Below are 26423 nucleotides of genomic sequence, written 5' to 3' on the forward strand. Positions count from 1 at the left end.
CGGAGAGTGACGTTAACAACCGGTTCTGATGACGCAAAACACGAAAATGCGATGACATGTGCCCTTGAGCTGGCCATGTTGTCAAAAAGGGACTGTACTACAAGCCATGCCTGCTAAGATACATCTTTCTACATGAGGAAAGTGAGTATTGAGTTGTTTGTTATATTAACGGGATTCATTTATTTGCAGTCGCTATGTGTGTTTTTGTTTGTAGCGATGTGCGGGTTTGATTTCTGCACTGTTCATAATGTAGCCTCGCAGCATGGCACTGCTCTCAGTCTCCGTCAGCTGACAGATGCTTGGAGTTTATTTGTCATGTACTACAGTGTAGTAATGCACACTTGACTTAAGCTAAAATGAACAGCTTGCCTGTGCTGAAAAAAAAAAAAAAAAAAGCATGGAAAACTCGTATTCCTTCTAAATGATTCCTTGGGTAATGCTTGGAAACAGTGTTATTAATACCACAGGGCATAAATAAATGGAAGGCAAAGGAAAGCACGGGTTGTTGTTTTAGTTTCAGAACATAATAATCATATATCATTGGTTAAAGTGTTGTTATAGGGTGCCCTACTAAGATGAAGAATTATTTCACTTTTTTCCTAACTCAGGCTTCTGTTTTTTAAATGCTCCCTTTTAAGCACTTTCCTCTCCAAATGATGGATCATAAACTTAAAACCACTTTCTTTTCAGCACTCTATGGAAAGTATACTTATATATAATCATATTCATATTGGTAACATTTTACAATCAGGTGTCATTTGACATGAATGAATAATTACAGTATATTTATTACGCTGTTTATTAATCTTTGTTTATGTTAGTTAATAAAAAAGTCTTTGTTCAATTTATTTTACAGTGCATTAACTAATGTTAAACATAACTTATGTTTTTAGTAATGCATTAGTAAATGCTAAAATTAACTAAGATTAATAAATGCTGTAGAAGTATTGTTTATTCTTAGTTCATGTTCAAGAACCTTACTCTAAAGTGTTACCATAGTATTTAATTAGCTAGATGTTTTAGTTAAAAAATAAACTGTATGCACTGAGCATACATTAGGTAATTTAAAATAAAAGCATTTTTTAATGATAGATTTAAAATAGAACATTTCTAAAATGAACACTGTTCAGACAGTTTTATAATGATTATTTATTTTATTATCATTTCAAATCTAATCTTTATTCAGATGTAGCTTATTTATTAAAAATTAATTAATAATGACTTCAATAAACATTTTGCATAATAAATTTGTTTTTAATTCCTGAATTAAAATTTATTTTAATCTTTTTGGACATATTTTTACTATTTAAAATAACTGTTTTCTGTTTGAATATATTTTAAAATGTAATTTATTCCTATGATCCAAGCTACATTTTTTGCGTCATTACTCTATTCACATGATCCTTGAGAAATCATTCTAATATTCTGATTTGCTGTTCAAGAAATTATTATTATTATTGCTGTTATTATTATTATTATTATTATTAATTATCTTTTTTATATTTTATTATGTCTTTCAATTAAAAAAACACATTTAATGCAATTATGCAAATTAAGTTTTCCTTTGAAGACCTTTGAAGACCTAAAACAATAAACAAATAATTTAAAAGATAATTTATATTATTAGAATATTATACTTATTATCAATATTATTAGAATATTATTATTATTATTATTATTATTATTATTATCAATATTTAAAACAGTTAATTACTTTTTTCAGGATTCTTTGCTGAAGAGAAAGATCCAAAGATCAGCATTTATCTGAAATAAAAAACTTTTGTAACATTACACACTATACCATTCAAAAGCTTGGACTCATCATATTTTATTTTATTTTATTTTATTTTATTTTATTTTATTTTATTTTATTTTATTTTATTTTATTTTATTTATTGGGGAGGGATTATAGAAATTAATACTTTTATTTAGCAAGGATGCTTTAAATTGATCAAAAGTGATGATAAATATATTTATACTGTTACAAAAGATTTCTATTTCAGATAAATGCTGTTCTTCTGAACTTTCTATTCATCAAAGAAACCTGAAAAAATTCTAGTCAGCTTTTTTTAAACCTAATATATATATATATATATATATATATATATATTGAGTAGCAAATCAGAATATTTAAATGATTTCTGAAGGATCATGTGACTGGAGTAATGATGATAAAAAATCTGCTTTGAAATCATAGAAATAAATTACATTTTAAAATGTATCTAAATAGAAAGGCAGACCGACTGATTCATTTTCCCGACTGAACACATAAGAGAATGTTCACAGAATGTTCACGCTGCCTTTTCGATACAATGCAAGTGAATGGAAACGGTTCACCCAAAAAATCATTCTCTGTGACCAGATTTGTGTGGATTATTGTGATGTTTTTATCAGCTGTTTGGACTCTCATTCTGACGGCACCCATTCACTGCAGAGGATCAATTGATGAGCAAACTACACAATGCTAAATTTCTCCAAATCTGTTCTGATGAAGAAACAAACTCATTTACATCTCAGATGACCGGAGGGTGAGCAAATTACGTCGTAAAAGAGCAGCATGAACGTTCTGCTAAACATCTCCTCTCACGTGTTCAACAAGTGAAATAATACATATTTGCTCCTGTAATGTAAAAGGTTTATAATAGAGTTACTGCACAATGTCAGTTGCGGGCAGTGGCCTTATATATCATGAAATACAACCACTGGTTTACATTACCGCAACCAAACCTGATATGCAACACTGTCTCAGTTTTTACAGTAAGACCTTTAAGAGTTCACACTGTAAACATTTCTTTCATAAGGTGAGCTCACACAATAAGGGTACGCCAAGCGCTCTCATTCCTACCGGTATGAATCAAACGGCAGCGCACTGTAACCAACAGACCACCTGTGCAACAGTTTTTCTGCTTGACGGCCTCTGTAAAAACCACCATCACCTCTTCTCCATCCACACCCTGTGGACCAAAACACCCGTGTCGGACAACTCCCATCTCGCAAGGACGACAAGAAGAGTCACGCTTTTCATTTTTTGATCTGCGTCTAACCGAAACAGCTGCGGCACCCATTCAACCTGCAACATGCATCATCAAGGGCAGATAAAAATCGCGGCTTGTGCGTGTTTGGGGGGAAAAGCTTTAGCGGCTGCTATTAGACCCGTGCCGTGGAGTTATCTTTATCACAGCAACTGTAAAAACACACGGCCAAACTTGTTTCAGTCTCTGTCCTTTGGAGAAGCAGAAGCCGGGCTGTATTTTGACTAGCGGGATACCTCGCTCTAGACAAAACAAAGAAGCAATGACAGAGGCGCAAGCAACCCGTGAGGTGGCTTGTTCCAGAGCACCTGCAGAACAGAGCTGTTGTTACAGTCCACGCTGATAAACAACCACCAGTTGAAGATTTATGCTGCGAAACAGTGGGAAACCAAGCGGCAGCGACGCACATCGCAGGACTCGGAGTCTCCGCTAATGAGCTGATGAGTTGAATCAGATGTGTTCGATTAGGGAGACATCCCAAATGTGTGGCGTTGGGGGACCTCCAGGACCAGGATTGAGGAGCACTGCCCTAACCCTGAGTATTAAACTCAGCACTGTTTGTGCTACGGACATGAATGATACGTCAAATGGTGCGGCTGCAGGGGAGTTGTGCTATTACTTTTCTAAGCCATCAGACTTACAGTTTTCACCTGGCCGACTATAAACAAGTTGGGGAAATGTATAAACTTACATTGAAGAAAAGTCCTGAGCTGTATTAAGGGACTAGAATATCACAGAAACTCACACAGGGTAACATGAACACCCTATCAACATGATAAAAACGTACTACATTGCTAAAATGCCATTGTGGTGTGCAACCGTTTGCATGCACATTTCATCTAAAAATGTGCTTAAAAAAATTGATATGGATTGTTACATATATTCTATATAAAATTGTACATTAATCTATGTAATTGAAATATTTTAATAAATAAAAAATGAAAAAACAATTCATCAATACATTGACTCGAAAAAAGCCTTTGTATGATACATTTATTTTTAATTTTCATAATTAAAAATAATTTTTATACTTTATATTTTGGGGATATAAATATATATACTGTAATTAAAACTTTCTTGAGGGGAAAAATTTATTTATTTATTTATTTATTTAAAGTAATTTTATATATATATATATATATATATATATATATATATATGGCATAGAGTATGCCATACAACAAATAACATTAAAATTAAATTTAATTAAAAAATCAAAACAGTTCATGAATACAATGATTTGAATAAAACTTTTGTATGTACATTTATTTTTTATTTTCTATATTAAATTAAATTAAATTAAATTATATTATATTTTCTGGGATATAAATATATACCATAATTTAAAACTTTCCAGGGAAAAAACTTATTTTTAAGTATTGCTTTGTTTTGTTTTTTTGTAATTTGGCACTGATTATGTTGCATATATAAATATATATATATATTTATATATATATTAATTTTATTAAAATATTTTAATTTTAAAAAATGAAAAAAAGTTATAATAACAGTTAACACAACTAAAAAAACACAATTAAAATGAAATTTAATTAAAAAATAAAAACAATTCATAAATACAATGACTTGATTAAAACGATTGTATGATACTTTTTATTTTCCTAATTAAAATTTGTTATATTATATTATATTATATTATATTATATTATATTATATTATATATATTTTGGGATATGAATATATACCATCATTTCAAACTTCTTGAGGAAAACACATTTTTAAGCATTGTATTGTTTTATTTTGTTTGTTTGTTTGTTTTAAGTAATTTGGCACTTATTCTGGTATATATGTAATATATATAAAATTTTTCATCTAGATACTAATTTAATTAAAATATTTTAATGATTAAAAAAATGAATATGTTATGAGAAAACAACTAAACAACACTAACAACTAAAAAAGACAATTTTAATTAATTAAAAAATTAAAAACAGTTCATAAATACAATGACTTGAATAAAACCTTTGTAAGATACTTTGATTTTAAATTATTTTCCTTTTTTAGTTTTCCTAATTATATTATATTATATTATACTATATTTTTGGGGATATATAATATATACCATAATTAAAAACTTCTTAAGATAAAAGAAAAATTGGCATGAATATGAAGCAGCTAATTTTTTTAAAGGTTTGAAAAACATTTCTTCACCAAATCGAAGTAATGTGGTGCAACTAAAATGCAGAAAAAAATAAATCAGATAATTATTTCACAAAGAGGGCCCCCTTAGACCCTCATAACTGTCAATACATTGTTTAAAATATCAGTAATTTGACCTTTTAGGACAATAATAATCATTAAAATAAAAATAAGTATTAAAAAAGGTGTTATTCAAAGTGAGTCATAAAATGTTCTTGTCAAAACAAGCATGACTACAGCAAGTTCATGCATTTTAAAGTTGTTTTAAAAAATTGTTCCTTTTCTTTATCTTTAACATTCATATTTGTCATTTGGCTATGCTTTTGAGGTCAGCTTAACTGTACTGATGAAACTGATGGTTTGCATTTCTGTCTCTGTATGGGTCATTTTTAGATTTTAGAGACGCCCCCTGGTGGCAACATTGAATGTTAACCAGTGGCTAATGTGTTTTGCTTCTTTGCATCTTTCCTTCTTTTTCTTTTTCTTATGGAGTATCACAAAATCTATATTTGATGTAAAGTCACTCTGTGTTTTTCATCCTTGCATGAAATACTTTTCCCTCCTTTTTTCAGTATTGTGACCACAGACATGGCATTGAGTCATCTTAACCTCCTGCGACCAGCATTGTGCAGATTTCTGCCCTCCGTTGTGAGGACCCCGCTGGTGACCAGTTCAAGAGTCCCCTCTCTACCCCACACGAGCCGTCCCGCGGTTCTGCCGAATTACGTCCGTCATTATGCCACAAAGAAGAGTAAAGGTGAGTGGAGCACGGCAGCTACTTATCCCTCACACAGCCACAACAAAGAGCGTCCAGCATAGGGGTAGAAGTGGATATTGTGTTTGTTTTCCATAGCAGCGCTTGTTTAGGTTCACTCAAGTGGGCTTTGAGCCCATATGAAGGGAGGAGAAATTCCCTCTTTCCCCGTCTGACCTCCAAATCCTGCTTTCATTTGTATTTGCTAAGACAATCAGCCAGCATGCTGGTCACAGTCTTTCATTTCCATCTCCAGCTCTTCTTTTGAAGCCATCAGTGATGAAGACATTAATGTTTCTTTCTTCTTTGTTGCTTGTTTTATATGTTAGCGAAGGCAAAAGGGCAGACCGCTAAAGTGAACATCAATGCGGCATTGGTGGAGGATATTATCAGTCTGGAGGAGGTGAAGGAAGACATGGCTGCTGTCCTGACTACTCTGAAAGAAGATTTCAGCCGCAACCTCAGCATTCGCACATCACCAGGTCAGGCAAGACACTGACACGCAGACCACCCTGTGCTTTTAACCCGACACTGGGACACTGGGACACAGGTTTGACTAAATAGCCCCCACTGGTAGATGTTGTTACTGCAACATCTGGCTGCTTCTTTGAAAGCTGTCCAAAAATATGTGAATGTTCTGATGAAATCCATTTTTGCAAGAAACTCATAAATACTTCATTATAATAGATTTATGAGTTTAGTTGTTTTTTGGAGAGGTCTTAAAGGGGTCATCGGATGCAAAGTTCATTTTAACATGTTGTTTGAACATTAATGTGTGTTGGCAGTGTATGTACAAATCGACCATATAATGATAAAAATCCATGCAGTGGTTTTTAATTAATCTGTAAAAATAATATCCCCACGATAGTTTGATTGACATGAGCGTCTCAGATCAGCTGTAACAGTCCGACCTCCACTGTTTCGATGCTGGAGCAGGGATGTAAGTTAGAAAGAATATCTCCGATTGAGCGATTGAGGTGTTGTGTTGCTGGATGTAATAATGAACATAGTGGTCGTCATTTACTCCCGACATCTGAGCCGCTGAAGATGCAGTGGATTACGTTTGTTTGTGAAGGGAATGCACCTCCCGATCTACATATATCCGTCTATGTTCGCGCAAATCATTCATCATCCAGCTTCACCTACAGCAGAAATGAGTATAAGGTTTTTTAATGAATCTCTGCAATCACCTTTCCTAATAACATGTTTTTTGAGGAAAACATTTCAGCATTTTTCTCCATATAATAGACTGATATGGTGCCCCGATTTTGAAAATGCAGTTTAAATGCGGCTTCTAACGATCTTAAATGCGGTTGTAAACAATCCCAGCCTGCAGATCTACATCACTGCAGAAGTACCGACACAGTCTTTGCAAAGTGAGCATGCAAAGAAGATCAAACACCCTTAACAAAAAAGATAAAACAGCGATATAGGACGATTTTGAAGTTGGGGGAGAACATGAGATGGGAGTTTTTCAACATACCACAACTGTCATGAACCGAAACCAAAACAGAGTTCAGGAACAGCAAGACAAGACGAGCATTTGACATTAAAAAGTATATAAATTGTATAATTTTTATGAAAATAACAGAAAGACCCTTTTTCCTCGGCCGGGGTCGTTTACAACTGCATTTGGGATCGTTTGAAGCCGTATTTAAACTGCATTTTGAAAATTCAAAATCGGGACACCATATCAGTCCATTATATGGAGAAAAATGTTTCTCTAAAACGTTTTCCTCAAAAAACATAATTTCTTTACGACTGAAGAAAGAAAGACATGAACATCTTGGATGACAAGGGGGTGAGTAAATTATATGTGAATCTTTGTTTTGGAAGTGGACTTCTCCTTTAAGACCCTAAAAAATCAGTCACCACAATCAACTTGTGGAAAATGAGCATCCGATGACCCCCTTTAAAACCGTTGAACTGTTGTTGAAAAGACCTCACGGAATTGGAATTAGAATGACAGAAACAGGAACGGACAGAATTGCTGATAATTCTACACAGTCACACAACAAGGATTTACATAATTTATTTGGACTAACTATGCCTATGTAGTCACTGATATGTAGAATACATTTGTTTCTCAACATATTTCTCTAAGTTTAAGGGTTCAATACTGTCAAAGCAGTAGTATGATTTTATATAGTAGTCTACAGCACAAAAATGTCCATCATATTTTTTTCAGGTAACTTTCATTTTAAAGTTGAATTAAAGAAGTTCACTTCCAGAGCAAAAATTCACAGACAATGTACTCACTCCTACAGCGATGTAGGGCACCACTGAAGTCCACTATTTGGAGAAAATTACTGAAAATGTTTTCCTCAAGAAACATAATTTCTCATTGACTGAAGAAAGAAAGACATGAACATCTTGGATGACAAGGGGGTAAATTATCTGTAAATTTTTGTTCTGGAAGTGGACTTCCCCTTTAATGGATTATTATTATTATTATTATTATTATTATTATTATTATTTGTTACCTCATGTTTGATTTATGATAATGTATGTATATAATAATTTATGATAATATATTTATAGATAATTTGGTAAAAATTACATGTCATAGTGCTGTCAAATGATTAATCGCGTGTATATATAAATACACACACATACAGTCTATATTTTGAAAATATTTACACGTGTACACTACCGCTCAATAGTTTGGAATCAGTAAGACTTGTAATGTTTTTTAAAAAAGTCTCTTATGCTCATCAAGACTGCATTTATTTGATCAGAAATACAGAAAAAAACAATAATATTGCAAAATGTTATTACAATATAAAATAATGGTTTTTATGTTTAATATATTTTAAAATATAATTTATTACTGTCATGCAAAGCTGAATTTTCATCAGCCGTTACTCCAGTCTTAAGTATCACATGATCCTTCAGAAATCATTCTAATATGCGGTTTTATTATTAGAATTATCAATGTTGGAAACAGTTGTGCTGCCAAATACTTTTTTGGAACCTGGGTTTCCTTTTTTTTTTTTTAGGATTCTTTGATGAACAAGAAGTTAAAAAGAACAGCATTTATTCAAAATATAAATCTTTTCTAGCAATGTAAATCTATGCTATCACTTTTTATTAAATGAACACATCCTTGGTGAATAAAAGTATTAATTTCTTAAAAAAAAAGAAAGAATAAAAATTCACTGATGCCAAACTTTTGAACAGTAGTGTATATTGTTAGAAAAAGTATCACAACTGTTTCCAGCACTGATAATAAATCAGATTTCTGAAGGATCATGTGACACTGAATACTGGAGTAGTGATGCTGAAAAATTCAGCTTTAATCACAGAAATAAATGTGATTTTTAATGTTGTTTTACATCATAGTAATATTTCACAATATAACTTTTTTCTATATTTTTGAGCATTACAAACATATTTAAAAATCTTACTGATCCCAAACTTTTGAGTGGTAGTGTACTTTTTTATTCATATAATCAATATTATATATAAATATATTTAATATATGCGTGTGTGTGTATTTGTATGCACATTGTAAATATACAAAGTACACAAAGTTATATTATGTAAATAAAATAATAATAATAATTCACGATTAATCATTTGACAGCACTAGTTTTACAGTTATTAGAGTGTAATAATACAGTTACAGCATAATTTTGGATTTAATTCTGTTAATTCCATTATTTAAATTCAAGTTCAAATTGCAGTTCTGTCTCTGCACTTTAAATTCAGTTCAGATATGAAAGATACAATTAAATGAATTAATAAATCATATCCTAAATTAAAGAGACTTTTAGTCATTTGATGATATCTGATATATTTTTACATCTATCTATTTGGTGTCATTTACTTGTCATCTACATCAGTGCTTTTAAACAAGAAGTTCGCTTCCAGAATAAAAATTTCCTGATGATTTACTCACCACCATGCCGTTTAAGATGTTGATAATGTCAAGATTCAGTCAAAAAGAAATGAATGTTTTTGAGGAAAACATTCTAGGATTTTTCTCCATAAAGCTCAATAGTGGCCAACAGGTTAAAGGTCAAATTGCATTTTTAATGCTGCTTCAAAGGGCTCTTTCATTTTCTAAAAAAAAGAAAAATCCCAAATACTTGCTCACGCATTATGTAATTAAATTATTTTTCATTTTCTAAAAAAAAGAAAAATGTATGAACTTTTTAACCACAAATACTTGTGGCTCAAACTCACGCATTATGTAATTACACACAAGTGACACAGCTGGAAGTACCGGTGTTCGCAAAGCAAATGTGCAAAAAAAGTCGAGATAAATCAATACAGATAAATGCAAGCAATACAGGTACAAACAGAAAAAAGATAAACCAACAATGTCGGATGATTTTGAAGTTGGAGAAAATCTGTGTTTTTTGCCCTACCCTACATTTTTGAATCAGAGTACACAGATGAAGAAGTAACCACAAGTGACCTTTCCATCATGATTACATAATGTTTGAAATCATAGACGTTAGGGATGCACGTTATTGGATTTTTGCCGACATCTAATATGGCGATATTTTCAGCTAATTTTGACCGATAGCCAATGCTGATACCAATACCGATATATTTCCTTTTGTTTGGAAACAACACCAAGTCTCTCCTGTGCAGAAATTATAAGCAAATTATTTTTAATTCTGGTTAGTTTTTAACAAGAACTTATTTGTTAGAATTAAATAAACATTAAAGGAGAAGTCCACTTCCAGAACAAATATTTAAAGATAATTTACTCACCCCCATGTCATCCGAGATGTTCATGTCTTTCTTTCTTCAGTCGTAAAGAAATTATGTTTTCTGAGGAAAACATTACAGGTTTTTTCTCCATATAATGGACTGATATGGTGCCCGTGAGTTTGAACTTCCAAAATGCGGCTTTAAACGATCCCAGCTGAGGAAGAAGGGTCTTATCTAGCGAAACGATCAGTTATTTTCTAAAAAAAATTACAATTTATATACTTTTTAACCTCAAATGCTCGTCTTGTCTAGCTCTGCGTGAACTCTGTGTATTCCGGTTTAAGATAGTTAGGGTATGTCGAAAAACTTCCATCTCATTTTCTCCAACTTCAAAATCATCCTACATTGCCGTTTTAACTTTTTTGTAAAGGGCGTTTGACCTTCTTTGCATGTTCGCTTTGTAAACACTGGGTTGGTACTTCTGCAGCGAAGTTGGAGAAGAAAATGAGATGGGAGTTTTTCGACATACCCTAACTGTATTGAATCATAATAGGTTAAAAAGTACAGAAATTGCCAATTTTTTTTGAGAAAATAACAGATCGACCCTTCTTCCTTGGCTAAAATCGTGTAGAGCCCTTTGAAGCTGCATTTAAACTGCAATTTGGACCTTCAACCCGCTAATCCCCATTGAAGTCCACTACATGAAGAAAAATCCTGGAATGCTTTCCTCAGAAACTTTAATTTCTTTTCAGCTGAAGAGAAAAAAAGACATGAACATTTTGCAAGATATGGGGGTGAGTAAATTATCAGGAAGTTTTTATTCTGGAAGTGAACTGATTCTTTAAGCTCCATTCCTGGAGAGCCAGTGTCCTGCAGACTTGTCTGTATTTGCAAGCAGTTCTGCACACCTTTATTAGCTTGTTCGGATGTGTTTGGTTACGGTTGAACCTAAACTTAGCAGGACGTTGACCCTTCGGGACTGGAGTGGAGGAGCCCTGATCTACATTATCAATGTCAGTGAGGTTACACAAGGGTAGGGAAGTATTGTGTTGCCTCGTCCTCCCATGAGGATCAATGCACAACGATCAACCGTTGCACATGTTCTGGCTGTGACTATTGTTCCACAAGGTGGGGTCACCCTGTTTGCGATCCTACTTCCTGAAGTACATCCAGGTCGACCCCGTTCACTCCAGCCCAATCCCTAAAGACCCAACAGTTGGGCATTTGGGACTTGTGGTTGTGGAGTCCATGTTCTTCCTCTTCACCTCTTGACCTTTGCCAGTCCTTCCCTCAATGCTCCTTGATCCAGCTTGGACTTGGTTCCACGGAGTGAATATAAAAAGTCGGTAAGATGGCAAAACATTCTTTTAAGTAAATGATGGAATCATCTGGATTTAATTAAGCTGCAAGTTTATTATGAAGGACAGGAGAATCACCTTTGCCGAGGGAACGAGGTTGCAGAGTGCAGGATTAATGTGGTGACCTGGTGTCTGGGCACACTGCACAAGGATTACGGCCTGTCGGTCTGTCATCTATAGGATAGAACGCTTACGCTTGGATCACCGCAAATATACCTTCTCTTGTTCCAGATAAATCTGCCGTCAGAGTACATCGCCTCACAGAGACATTTGTATTTTTCCAAACACCTCATTGGTCAGTGTTTCTAACAAAAGGCTCAAACAGCCATCGTATATGTATATGATGGTTCTTCTGCAAGCAACTAAATATTCTAAATATTGACTAACCTTTAGGTTTTTGAAACGGGGAGGGCAACAGCTGGTACCATGACCAGGAAGAGCCCATTTGGCTAATAGTTTCCCTGTTAAACTTCAAGGTTTTTAGTGGAGGAAACAGCAATATGTTTCATAGAAGCGTTAGCAGATGTGAAGGCTTCCAGGTAGCACGCACACACAATCTGAGGTGGGATCCAGAGCCAAATCTCTCCATACCTTTGCTCATGATGAGATGGAGGTTTGGGTGAAGTCCCATATGCACTGTTGAACCCACTGAAGATTGAACAGAAGCTGGTTTTCAAGGTTAGCAAAGTATGATCTTCTTAGATGTTACTGTTCAACTGCGAACTATATGGAGAAGTTCTTGAGTGTTTTCTTTGGTCAAAAAGGCACATGCAGGTTCTCTCGTGAAAGATCAAAGTGCAGTGCGTCTCAGCTGTTCTCTGGTCTTTTAGAAGTGTGGGTTAAAGTAAGGTAAGACTGCAGACAAAGGGTGGGAGACAGAAACACTGCTGTGTGAGGTAAGGCAGATGAGGGAAGGAGACATGCTGGCGAAATGCTCTGGTTTTCTGTCTGGAGAGAAAGGAATGGCTGCTTTCATCCCTCAAGGAGAGCGAGACATGTCGTCACAACAGACATCGAAAGGTGCCTCTTCTTTTGCAACCTTTCATTTTTTTTGAGACTGCTCGGGAAAGGATACAAAATGCAGGCAAATGTCTAGTTGTCAGACAGTGAAGGTAGTTATTGCATTGTTTTTTTTGAAGGGATGGTTCACCAAAATAAATCCAGCCTTGTGTGATTCCAAACCTTCTGTGGAATTTTGAAAAATGTCTCTGTTTTTTGTACATACAATGGTACATACAGTGTTGTTTTGGGCCCTAATGACTTTCATTGTATGAACAAAAACAGTCGAAACATTCTTGAGTTCAAAAACATTCTTTTTCGCTTCATGCATTTCCTGAGAATGGAACCCATGACCTTGGTGTTGCTAGTGCTGTGCTTTACTCTTGAAGTTTCAGAAACGCCCCTTAAATGTTTTGGCCTAACTAGCTCAAACTGTAAGCATCTTGTCGGCTGATTCCTTACTGGATAGCTCCAGTATCCCATGGCAAAACTGTATATGAAATGGGGATAGGGGATATGACCAAAATCACGATATGAGTAATTCTATTTCATGGTAAAGATATATTATGATTGTTTTAAATAAGGTCTTTATGATATCAATTTTTGATACCATAGAAATTTCATCATTCTTGTCACCAGTGTCAATATCACAAAATAAGAAACTGTTTACAAGCAATAGGACAGAAAAACTACAGTGGAACAAATAAAAAAGAAATACTGCATATGTTGTATAAAGTCATCAAATGTATAAAAACACTGCAAATTAAATATATATTTCTTATTATTAAAGTTACAAAAGTGATTTAGTCAAGAGCAGTGAGAGATTTTTCTCTCGTTTGTTGTTTGATTAACATTAGTTCCCTATGAAATCTGTTTATTTTTTTCCAAATTTGTTTTTTTCTATTTTAATTTTTCTGGATTCCATTTTTTTTTTTTTTTTTTTCAATTTTTCAAGACTAAAAAATATTTTTAAATATTAATAACAAAATTAAAAAAAATATTAATCAAAAAGTATGTCTAACTGAATAAAAGTGACATTTTTTTAAGGCTCTATGAAATATTTTTTTCCTCTCTCTCAAATTCCAAATTCTGTGTTTCAGTTCATTTTCTGGATTCCATTTTAATGTTTTCATTCAATTTTTATAATCTTTTTAATAATTCTTTTTTTCAGAAATACTGTGTTGTGTATTTACATTTTTCTGGTAAATAAATTCTGGTAAATCATTTTTCTGGTAAACATTCCTTAAAACAATGTTTTTATAATAATTTTATTACTGTTATTATCATTTCATTAAAGGAACACTCCACTTTTTTTGAAAATAGGCTTATTTTCCAACTCCCCTAGAGTTAAACAGTTGAGTTTTAACGTTTTCGAATCCAATCAGCCGATCTCCGGGTCTGGCGGTAGCACTTTTAGCATAGCTTAGCATAGATCATTGAATTTACCAAATCACTCAAAAATTACCAAAGAGTTTCGATATTTTTACTATTTAAAACTTGACTCGTCTGTAGTTACGTCATGTACTAAGACCATAGTTCCTAGCCATATCGACCTAGAAAATCGCAACTTTTCATTTTCCGTCAGTCTTAGTACACAATGTAACTACAGAAGAGTCAAGTTTTAATAGGAAAAATATCGAAACTCTTGTGTCATTTTTGAGCGAGATGCTAACGGTCTAACCTGATTCAATGATCTATGCTAAGCTGTGCTAAAAGTGCTACCGTCAGACCCGGAGATCGGCTGAATGGATTCAAAAACGGTAAAACTCAACTGTTTAACTCTGGAAGAGTTGGAAAATGAGCCTATTTTCAAAAAAAGTGGAGTGTTCCTTTAAGTGATATATTTCTGTCATAGTTTCTTCAAGTTAAACCAACCTTTTATTTTGACAGGTTACTGTGAAGACCTTTAAGTTTCTGTTTGTATATGATATAACAATTTTTTTTCAAGAGAAACAGTAAAATGCTCATGAAGTGACTCTTAGAGCAGTTCAAGAGATTGTTCATGTACTCATGTATTGAGGCGGCAGAGGCTGAAAACACGGCGAGCGTCACGCACTCTTCAGTATGTGTGTAGTAAACGAAATCGTGCGTCTGCGCCATTCATTCACACAGGGACACACAAAACATGCAGGATTCATATTTGAATAGTATTTTTGCAGTTTAATTTGGCAATTTGTATCAGACAGCTCACACATATAGCGAAGTAAGTTCTCTTTTGTTGCTGATTGCGTTTCAATGGCTTAAAATCACTTGTTTTTAAACCGCAATGCTTAAAAACACACGCAAACGATACGTTTTCATAACCACATAACACAGCAAGGTAACAGTGATAGAAACAATAGTCCAAAATCTCTACCATTTGACAAATTTCTACCGGTTAATCATGTCTACTGGTATACCGCACACCCAAATATCAAACATATCACATATACTCTGATTAATTGTGCTTTTCGCTTTCAGTGAGGGCAAAAATGTTCCTATAATGTCTATTAACAAGGAGGTGTTATGAAACTGTATGCCATTTTAACTGTTGTATTGCCAGTTTATTGCTATGTTTATTTTATTTTAAGTGGCAAATGGTTGAATAACTCGCTTAGAAAGTGTGGCGAAACCCACTGGTTAACGAAGGATTGTGTTCTTATGTGTTCTCAGGTGCGCTGGACCACATCACAGTCACCACAAAGGATGGCAAATTTCCACTCAACCAGCTGGGCCAGATATCCATGAAGTCTCCTCAGCTACTTGTGGTCAACATGACTGGCTTCCCAGAGGTACGGAACCGAACTACAGATGGTTTCCTAGCAGAACTTCTCATTTCATACCGCCGCATGCGAAGTCAAACACATACACGCATACCAAAAACACAGTCTTTCTCCTACTGAAACCTGAGTGTGATGGACTCTTTCCAGCCTGGTTTCAGAGAAATTGATTGATTGTTGGGGGAAGCCCTTTGTTCTTGGAGAACGATTGAAACGTAGGCCAAGACTCTGTGGTTAGCTGTCAGGCCAGGAAATGACCGCAGAGTGCCCTCTGCAACTTAGACCTGAGCTAATGTGTGATATCTCTCTCTCTTTTCGGTGTCTTTCTGCCTCGCTACACATTACGAGTCGGTGTCTTTCTGGTTTTCCTCTCCTCCTCCTCCCGTCACCACACTCTCTCCGCTGAAATATATGAGTTCTTTCTGCCTGATGTTCAGATAACCCTAATGAGATTAATGCTCTCACTTCTTGGCCTATGTACCAAAGGCTCTGGTTTCCTGGTGGCTCTGAAACCCACCAATCTACTTTAGTCATCCATCCTGGGAGACTTCAAGCCAAAGATTGCACGTATGTAAGGGATAATGTACAGTCAGCCGGTCATTATTGCAAAATAAACCTTGATGGGATGATCATTTGGTGTTTTGCATCACCCTGAAGCTTTGGCTTGAAGCTTCTGTCAAGAAAAATAGTCCATTGCAACATATCAGCCAATCGATAACACTCTTATAATATTACAATTTTAATCAAGCATTACACAGAGCCATGTCATAAATCCAAAAATGTAACTTTTCCTTGTGATAACACCAGCTGGGGTGACGCGTTATGTTATTGATCTAACAATTAACCATTTGCAAATGGGTTTGCCTTTCTATTCATCACTTCTATATTAAAATAATAGTAAAAAAGACCCTGCACAATATTACAGGGTCGGATTTCATGCTCAGATGACCATAATGCCATATGTGGGCGTTTAGGGTGTCAGGAAAAACTGGCCATTACCTAACAGGCCTGCAAAAAACAACACAGAGGTGACCGGCCCGGACCAAAAGCAAACAGCTTCGTGATTGTTCTAATCCATTACGCACTCTTTGGGAAGAGGCTGTTGTTTTCCAGTCATTCATTAAAGGGCCGGAGAAGGTACAGGCTTGTTGAGAAACCCCAGTGGCTGTTGTGTGTTGTGGTGCAGACAGCAGTCATTAGCTTTCGCTCTCTGTGTGCCTGTGTGGTATCCAGAATCATTAAGAACATGAGTTTTTTTAGCCCACAGTTTCTCGAGCGACTTTGAACCCTGTTCGCGTTTTAATCACAAGTGCAGAGGGTTACAGGGTTTTTTTCAACTTGCTAACCAGAACAATACTGGTTTTACCGTAAAATTATGAACCACCAGGAAGTAATGATGGATGACGATCAGAGAGGAATTGCACTCACACAATGCCTGAGAGTGAGTCAGACCTCACAAGAAATGCATTTAACATAAGAGGAATGTGTGTACAGTACATGTGTATGCGCTTTTTTGTCTGTTTCTGGTTTCGGTAAATAAAAAAAGATTAACTGTATGAGTTATAATTGTATCGTTCCATTATTAATTGTACAACAAAATTCTGTGGTGAATATGTACAGCCGAAGTCAAAAGTTTACATACACCTTGCAGAATCTGCAAAATGTCAATTATTTTTAGCAATATAAGAGGGGTCATACAAAATGCATGTTATTTTTTATTTAGTACTGACCTGAATAAGATTTTTCACATAAAAGACATTTACATATAGTCCACAAGAGAAAATAATAGTTGAATTTATAAAAATTACCCTGTTCAAAAGTTTACATATACTTGATTCATAATACTGTGTTGTTACGTGAATGATCCACAGCTGTGTTTTTGTTTAGTGATAGTTGTTTGTGAGTCTCTTGTTTGTCCTGAACAGTTAAACTGCCTGCTGTTCTTTAGAAAAATCCTTCAGGTCGCACAAATTATTTGGTTTTTCAACATTTTTGTGTACTCTTTCCAACAATGATGGCATGATTTTGAGATGCATCTTTTCACACTGAGGACAACTGAGGGACTCAACTATTACAGAAGGTTCAAACACTCACTGATGCTCCAGAGGGACAACGGTGCATTAAGAGCCAGGGGGTGAAAACTTTTGAACAGACTGAAGATGTGCACATTTTTCTTATTTTGTCTACCTTTTTTTTTTTTTTTTTTTTTTTTCATTTAGTACTGCCATTTAAAAGTTACAGAAGATACTTGCATGTTTCCCAGACGACAAAATAAGTTCAATTTACCCTGATCTTCAAATTCAAAAAGTTTTCACCCCCCCGGGCTCTTAATGCATTGTTTTTCCTTCTGGAGCATCAGTGAGTGTTTTAGTTACAGTTTAGAGTGTACAGTTTTAAATGAGTCTGATTCAGAGGTTGTTTACACACTGTAGCTAAATTTGGTTGTCAGTTCACCTTTTAGTGCTTAATCCTGTTGTGTACACACACAATTCAGTAATTTAGGCGGGTGACAGCCACATTCTGCAACCAAATTGACTCCTGAAAAAGTCAGGTTGTGGCAACTGCATTTACAGAAATTACATGCAGTATGTACAGAACCGAACTCTGAAAGGCAGTACTAAATGAAAAAAAAAAAATATATGATCTTAAGGCAAAATAAGAAAAATGTACACATCTCCATTCTGTTCAGAAGTTTTCACCCCCCTGCACTTAATGCATTGTTTTTTTTCTTCTGGAGCATCAGTGAGCACCTCACTGACTTAAAAATGAGTCCTTCAGTTGTCCTCAGCATGAAAAGATGGATCTCAAAATCATACAGTCATTGTTAGAAAGGGTTCAAATATACAAAAAGCTAAAAGAAAAGCCAAAGAATTTGTTGGACCTTAAGGATTTTTCTGAAGAACAGCTGGCAGTTTCAGTTCAGGATAAACAAGGGACTCTGTCGTTAAAAATCATTCAGGTAAGAACACAGTAATCAAGCGTATGTAAACTTTTAAACAGGGTCATTATTATAAATTGAAATAGTTTTCTCTTATGAACTATATGTAAATGTCTTTTATGTAAAATATCTTATTCAGGTCAGCACTAAATAAACCGTAACATGCATTTTGTATGATTTCTCTCATTTTGGTAAAATAATTTGCCGATTCTAGAAGGGGGATGTAAACTTTTAACCTCAACTGCACTGTGCAATATGCAGTAAGCGGTACACTACTATTCCAGTCCAAACAGCCTAAATTCATATCCGTGAAACCAGCCCCCATGATGTATACACACTAGACTGCCTGCACACAAGTTCAGTGTAATCTCAGGCTAGTCTGGCCACAGGAGTTGTAATAGGTTATGAGGTGAACAGGCAGAAACCCCCGACACAGGGTCACGGTGGGTCATCGCCCTGCACTGCAACCTCTCAGCTCCGTCCCACGGGATCTCTCACTGACAGCGCCCCGCGGCGCTTCCTACACCACGCACTCCACCCCTCTACCTCACTCTCTGGAGCTCCATCATGGGGAGATGCTGCCCAGCTCCTTCTGGATCAAAGGGCCCGAGGTCGGGGTACTCCACTGATCTGGAAGGGGGTGGTCAAGTGAGATATGAGGGCTGGAGAGATGCAAAGGGTGCGTGGAGGTTTGCAGCAGGTACCACAAGCCCAGCTGGCTGTCATTAGCTCTGATGTGTGTGTGTTTGTTCGATGTGTCCTCAGGCCACGGCAGCCGTCACCCGTGCCTTACAAGACAGCAGCATGGGACTCAACCCGGAGGTGGAGGGCACCATCATCAGGGTGCCTGTTCCCAAGTGAGTGTTTTACCGCCCAGGGCCTGAATCCCCATGACCACTCTCACCTTTCCTTTTAACAGCACTTTCTACAAGCTTTGTTTGCTTTCACTCCAGTTCCTGACTTTCTGGCTCATTCTCATCCTGTTTGTCTGTGTAATGCTAATGTATCTTTAATGTGTTTTTAGCTTGCTAAGGCATGCATCACAATTGCTATTGGACATTTTTGTTTTAGAGTGATTTTGGGCTCTTTTTTTAAGTTGGTTAGACTGGAGGTCATCTAGACTAGCTGAAAACCTGCTTGGCTGGGCTGGAAGACCAGCTTAGGCTGGTTTTTAACTTTTTTTCAGCAGGGTGAAGGAGAGCCTGTTTTCACTAGGGGCAATAAACAATCACAATCCAGATCACCTTAGTATCAACTGTCAGCTGCACATGAGCAACCACCCAGAACACCCTTTCAACTGCATAGGAACACCCTAGCAACTACCTAGAACATATTAGTAACATAGGAACCATCCAGAACAATCTGTGAACCACATTCTCTAGCAACTACTCAAAACACTCTATCCAATGCATATCAACTCCCTAGAAACCATTCAAAATACTCCATCTATATGTCAGCACCCTAGCAACCAAATAGTATCACCTTAGTAACTATTCAGATCAGGATGTCAGCCACATAGCAACTCTCTAGTAACCACTCAAAACACTCTATCCACTGCATAGCCTAGAAATCTTGATCTTGATGAATTGTTGATCGTCATCTGTATAACAGTGCCCTAGCAACTGCATAGTAACACCTTAGCAACCATTTAGAACACACTATCATTTACGGTGATCCAGTAGTGCACAACACAATAAAATTGAAACCACACAATGAAATTACAATACAAAGAAACTGGCACAACACAACGAAAACAAGCCACAATACAATAAAATTAACGCAACACAATGGAAACAAGTCACAATGCAACAAAATTTGTGCAAAACAACAGAAACCAGCCGCAATCCAATGGAAACAAGCCGCAACACAACAAAATGGCACAACACAATGAAAAAAAGCCGCAACCCAATGAAAACACGCCACAATACAACGGAACTGGCACAACACCATAGAAACCAGTCGCAACCCAATGTAAACAAGTCGCAGCACAACAAAATTGGTACAACACAATGGAAAGAAACCACAATACAACAAAAACAAGCCACAATACAGCGGAATCGGCACAACACAATGGAAACAAGCCACAATAGAACAAAATTGCTGCAACCCAACGAAAACACAACAGAAACCAGCCGTAATCCAATGGAAACAAGCCGCAACACAACAAAATGGCACAACACAATGGAAAGAAGCCACAACGCAAATAAAGCAAGCCACACTACAAAAAAATTCGTGCAACCCAATGAAAACACGCTACAATACAACGGAACTGGCATGACACAATAGAAACCAGTCGCAACCCAAACAAATTGGTACAACGCAATGGAAAGAAACCACAATACAAAAAAAATGGTGCAACCCAACGAAAACACCATAATACAACAGAACTGGCACAACACAATGGAAAGAAGCCGCAATACAATGAAAACAAGCCACAACACAACAAAATTGGTGCAACCCAACATAAACACACCACAATACATCGAAATTGGTGCAACCCAATGAAAACACGCCACAATACAACAAAATTGGTGCAACCCCATGAAAACACGCCACAATACAACAAAATTGGTGCAACCCAACGAAAACACGCCACAATACAACGAAACTGGTGCAACACAACAGAAACAAGTCACAATACAACAAAATTGGTGCAACCCAATGAAAACACGCCACAATACAACGAAATTGGTGCAACCCCATGAAAACACACCACAGTACAACAAAATTGGTGCAACCCAACAAAAACGTGCCACAATACAACGAAATGGTGCAACACAACAGAAACAAGCTGCAACAAAACGGAATTGGTGCAACATAACAAAAACAAGACACAAATGCAGCCTGATTGGAACAACACAATGGAAAATTGGCACAAACAATGGAAAGAAGCTGCAACACAATGAAAACAAGCCACAGTACAACAGAACTGGCAAAACACAACAGAAACCATCTGCAACACAATGAACTTGGCACAAACAATGGAAAGAAGTCGCAACACAATGAAAACAAGCCACAGTACAACAAAATTGGTGCAACCCAATGAAAACACACCATAATACAGCCAGATTGGTTGAACACAATGGAAACAAGCGCTGTTAGAGTTGAATGAGTCAAGGGATTTAATGCAGGGTCCAATGATCCAATGAAATCCAACTTCTGATATGACATATATTTTTATGAAGCCTTGAAGTTTCAATGGGGCAATACATTACATACAAGTAAACAATGGAAAATTGGGCTTTGAAATAGAACTAATAGTCTAGCAATATTACTAATTTTAAACCCCTTTTACTGTTTACAAATTGGTACTACAGTAAAATTCTCTAGACCTCTGGTATAAAGTCCTTAGCTTTAACACATTCTCTATAGAGGCCAAGAAAGGGAATGAGAGCACCCTGCCCATAGCAACGCCCTAGCAACTATGCAAAACACGCTATCCAACACATAGCAACGCCCTAGCAACCATCCAGAACACTCTAGCAGCACTTGCATTCTTTTCTTAATGTTTCTTTTTATCTCAATCCAGTCGTATCCTGTTCTTTTTCATCTGATACATATATTCAAAATTGCTTTGGGAAAACTCAGCTGTTCTGTTAGTGTTTCAGAGAGCTTTGTATTGTAATTTTTCATGTTCCCTTCTGTGCACCATACACTCTCTTTTATATGTGATACAAAGAAGCGAACGCAGCGGTCTTGAATCTCCGAGCGCCGCTCCTTCTCCCTGCCAAGCCAAAGAGTCTCGCCGCACGGCCTTCATTCTACAAACCACAAAACTGTTTGATTACGAGGCCGCGTAGCAGCTCCAGCTCCAGCAGCAGGTGCTCATCTGGCAGCGCGTTCGGAGGGGCCGAACGTCTCGCCCGTAATCAGCGCAGCCTCCTCGCATGCATTTGCATTTCTAAAGAGAGCGGGAGGCTTGATTGGCTCCGAATCAGTAATTATGAACATTGTTTGCAGTAAACAGACACTACTCTTGGACTGTTTGCAAATGGCTGGCAGCAAAATGCCAATTATAAGATGGGGAAACTTCTACACCTACAGCAAAATTTGAGCGAGAACAACAGTTTGTTGATTGTCAAACTTTTTTGTTTTATTTTCAAAGAGCGAGCTTGTAGCCGTTTCTGGCTCGCAGCCATATCATAATCAAAGATTGCCTGTCTTAACCATCATAATATCATCATAAGTATACATAACAGTCTGAACTATCAGATTTGTTCTTAACGCAGCTATTTTTTCTCAATGTCATTTGGTCTAAAAATATAAATCAGCACATCTGATCTGAAGAGTTTTCAGTGATTATTATGGTCTGAAATGAGTCGGTTTAACCGTATATTTAAATTCCAGGGTGACACGAGAACACAGGGAGAATCTGGTGAAACTGGCAAAGCAGTTTAGTAACAAAGCCAAGGATTCGCTGAGGAAAGTGCGAACCAACGCTGTCACTCGAGTGAAGAAGTCCAAAGAGGGCGTCTCTGAAGATACCATTCACTTGATAGAAAAACAGGTGAGACAAATTAGGATGAACTAATAAAAATAGCTGGAGAATTTAGAAATTGTAAAGACACCCATTTAAAAATAGATTATAAATACTATTAATTGTTATTTTTAATATTACTATTAGTAGTAGTAGTAAAAATATTATTGTTGTTTTATTATTAATAAATAAATATTTACTTGAAGGTAGTTAAGTAGTAGTAGCAGTAGTAAAAGTAATAGTAGTAAATATTAAAGCTTGTTTTAATAATAACTTCATGTGCATTATTATTATTAGTAGTAGTAGTAGTAATAGTAATAGTAATAAATACTTATTCATGTTTTGTTGTCGTTTTATTATTAATAAAATACATACATTTTAAATAATACAATAGTATTAAGAATAACAACAGTAATAACAAAAGTAATTGTAATAATAATTGTATTAGTTCATTAATAATAAATTAATGTTTGTTATTAGTAGTAGTAGTAGTAGTTTTAATAATTATTATTATTATTATATTTTTAATTATTGTTTTGTTAAATAAATATTTTAAAGCAACAGAAGTATTAATAATTATTATTATTTCATGTTTTGTTAATATTAAATGCATGTACATTAATAGTAATAGTAAATTGTTACTGATAATATTTTAGTTGTTTTATTCATTATAATAAGTAAATAGTAATTAGTAGTAGTAGTTTTAAATATTTATTTAACCTGTTTATTATTATTAATACTAAATATAAATACGGGTCTTATTATTAATAAATTAATATAAATTATTATTAGTAGTTTTAGTAGTAGCAGTAGTAGTAATAATAATAATCATAATAATACATGTATTTCTTGTATCATTAATATTACGTGAACATACAGTAATGTTAAATAATTATGAATATTTTAATTGTTTCATTCATTTTAGAAATGAATGAATAAGAAAATAGTAATTAGTAATAGTAGTATTAAATATATTTATATAACTGTTGTTAATAATAATAATAATAATAATAATAATAATACTGATCTTATTAATAAATTTATATAAATTATTATTAGTAATAATAATAATAAAAATAATATTTCTTGTTTTATTAATATTAAGTGAATGTACAGTAATAGTAATATTAAATAATTATTAATATTTTAATTGTTGTTTTATTAATTTTAAGAAAATATTAGTAATAATAGTATTCAATATTATTAATACTAAATATTGGTTTTATTAATACAATAATATAAATTATTAGTAGTAGTTTTAGTAGTAGCAGTAATAATGATAATAATAATAACGTATTGTTATAATCATATTAAATTAATGTACATTCATAATAATAGTAAATAATTACAAATAAATTTTAACTGTTTTATTTTAACTTGAAACTATTATAGTAGTATTAGATACATTGTTATACTAAATATTAATACTAGTCTTATTATTAATAAATTAATGTAAGTTAGTAGTAGTTTTAGTAGTTGCAGTGTTAATAAAATAAGAATTGAAATTATTAATAATTATTTTATTTATAAATAGACTAATCAGCAGCTAGTAGAAGTACTGATACTAGTAAATATTCAATTGTTTTATTATTATTATTAATAATAATAAATATAATATAGCAGCAGAAGTAGTAGTAGTAGTAGTAGTAGTGATAAATAGTAAAACATCAATAATAATTGTTTTCAAACAAACAAACAAAAAAATCAATAAATAATACAAGGTATTTTGCAGTCAATAAATGTGTAACTGTGTAAATTTTATGTCGTATGCGTGAATAACTAATAACCATATACATTTGTTCTGTCTTCTGTTCTCCAATATCTCCAGATTCAACAAATGGCAGACGGTTATGTGGCAGACATTGACAAACAGCTAGCCACCAAAACCAAGGAGTTGCTCGGATGACAACAAGGCCTTCCAAACGTTCATAGTGCCCCGATTCGTTTGTCTTGCTACCATCAGGTCAAAGGCAGTCTGCTGTTCTTGTGACTGGAACAAAAATCCCCCTAAACAAAAAACAGTTAATGATCTTGGTGATGGAAGTGGTGAAGGTGGCGTTTTGGATGGTGTTTGGGTGTTTTTCTCGTGCATAAACAAATGTTGGCGTGGCACGCCAGTGGCTTATGGTGCTTCTTGTGTTCACATCTCCAAACAAACAAATGCAGGACAAATGAAGTTTTAATGTGATTTGGGGTACTCCTCCTAATCAAAGCGATGCCACAAACGTGGTGTTTATGTAAAAAGCACCGCACTGAATGTAAACTCTGTGGTCTTTACAGGAGGGTGAAAGTCACACAGGATGGAGACCGAGAGCACAAAACAACATGCTGCCAGCATTTGTTTCCCATTCACTGTTGCAACCTAAAATAGTCATTATTTTCATCTATATGATCAGATCTAGCAATGTAAACTGAATAAAACGCATCTGTTATTGTCCTAGTGCTCCAGTCCATGTGTTTGTGTGTGTGTGTTTCGCCTTTTGTATCATATTTCCACATCCACTGCTCTTTGTTTATTAATGCTGAAACATAATCCCTAAGATTATTCTAGAATGGCAATGTGAAATATATCTTCTTGTACCACAACATTTCTGAATTCTCAGTGCTGAATATCAATTCTGAATGGTTGATGAATGTTGCATGTTTTTTCGGCTGCTCTCTTCAAAACAAAAAAGGATTTTCACATAGAAGCGAATTCCATAGAAGAACCATTTTAGGTTTCCTGAATAACTTTTCAGTGAACAGTAACCATTTTTAACCTAAATTTTAATCAAAACAACCAGTGTAAAGAACATTTTAATCATCTAAAGAACATTTAATGCAATAGAAATGTTCTACATTAAAAAATAAAGGTTCTTTATTGGCATTGGTGGTTCCATTTAGAACCTCCATGAACATCCATTAAATTTTACCAATGCACAATTGACCCTTTGCAGGGAATTTGACTGACAGGTGATCTGACCAATCGTAACACTGAATCTGCCGTTTTTGTCCGACAAACAAACCAGACAGGAGAGCAGATTAACGTCGGTGGACCTGAACTTGAAAATGTTGTGCATTGACATCTTTCCACGGTTGAAACAACATACCTTCCGATGTTCATTCATGTTTATTTCATGCTATAACTAGTAAAGCGAAAGAGATGATCGATTCATGTGCTGCTTGAACTGAGGCACTACAGCGATCTGTCATGACACATTAAAGAGACACAAAACAGCATTTAGGGGTTCAAGCGTGTAGCGCTGAAACCTTATTGTAATTGTTAGAATGGCAAAGGATCAGCA

General features: G+C 35.0%; 1 protein-coding gene across 1 annotated transcript; it reads left to right on the forward strand.

The window, feature by feature from the left end:
• Window positions 1-19: 19 nt before the first annotated feature.
• mrrf (mitochondrial ribosome recycling factor) lies at window positions 20-25582 on the forward strand. The gene is made up of 7 exons (XM_051121097.1): window positions 20-141; window positions 5762-5946; window positions 6273-6425; window positions 15618-15736; window positions 19428-19519; window positions 23010-23169; window positions 24968-25582. The coding sequence occupies exons 2-7, from the start codon at window positions 5778-5780 to the stop codon at window positions 25043-25045; spliced, it is 771 nt and encodes a 256-aa protein (XP_050977054.1). The 5' UTR covers window positions 20-141; window positions 5762-5777; the 3' UTR covers window positions 25046-25582.
• Window positions 25583-26423: the final 841 nt, after the last annotated feature.

Source organism: Labeo rohita, chromosome 10 (assembly GCF_022985175.1).
Source record: "Labeo rohita strain BAU-BD-2019 chromosome 10, IGBB_LRoh.1.0, whole genome shotgun sequence".
In the NCBI taxonomy this organism is placed as follows: Eukaryota; Metazoa; Chordata; class Actinopteri; order Cypriniformes; family Cyprinidae; genus Labeo; species Labeo rohita.

Excerpts from the sequence above, each read along its gene's own strand:
- mrrf (XM_051121097.1), top strand. The coding sequence starts at position 5,778 with ATGGCATTGAGTCATCTTAACCTCCTGCGACCAGCATTGTGCAGATTT. Across the intron at positions 15,737-19,427 it reads ACATGACTGGCTTCCCAGAG|GCCACGGCAGCCGTCACCCG; the intron begins GTACGGAACCGA and ends ATGTGTCCTCAG. Across the intron at positions 19,520-23,009 it reads ATCAGGGTGCCTGTTCCCAA|GGTGACACGAGAACACAGGG; the intron begins GTGAGTGTTTTA and ends TTTAAATTCCAG.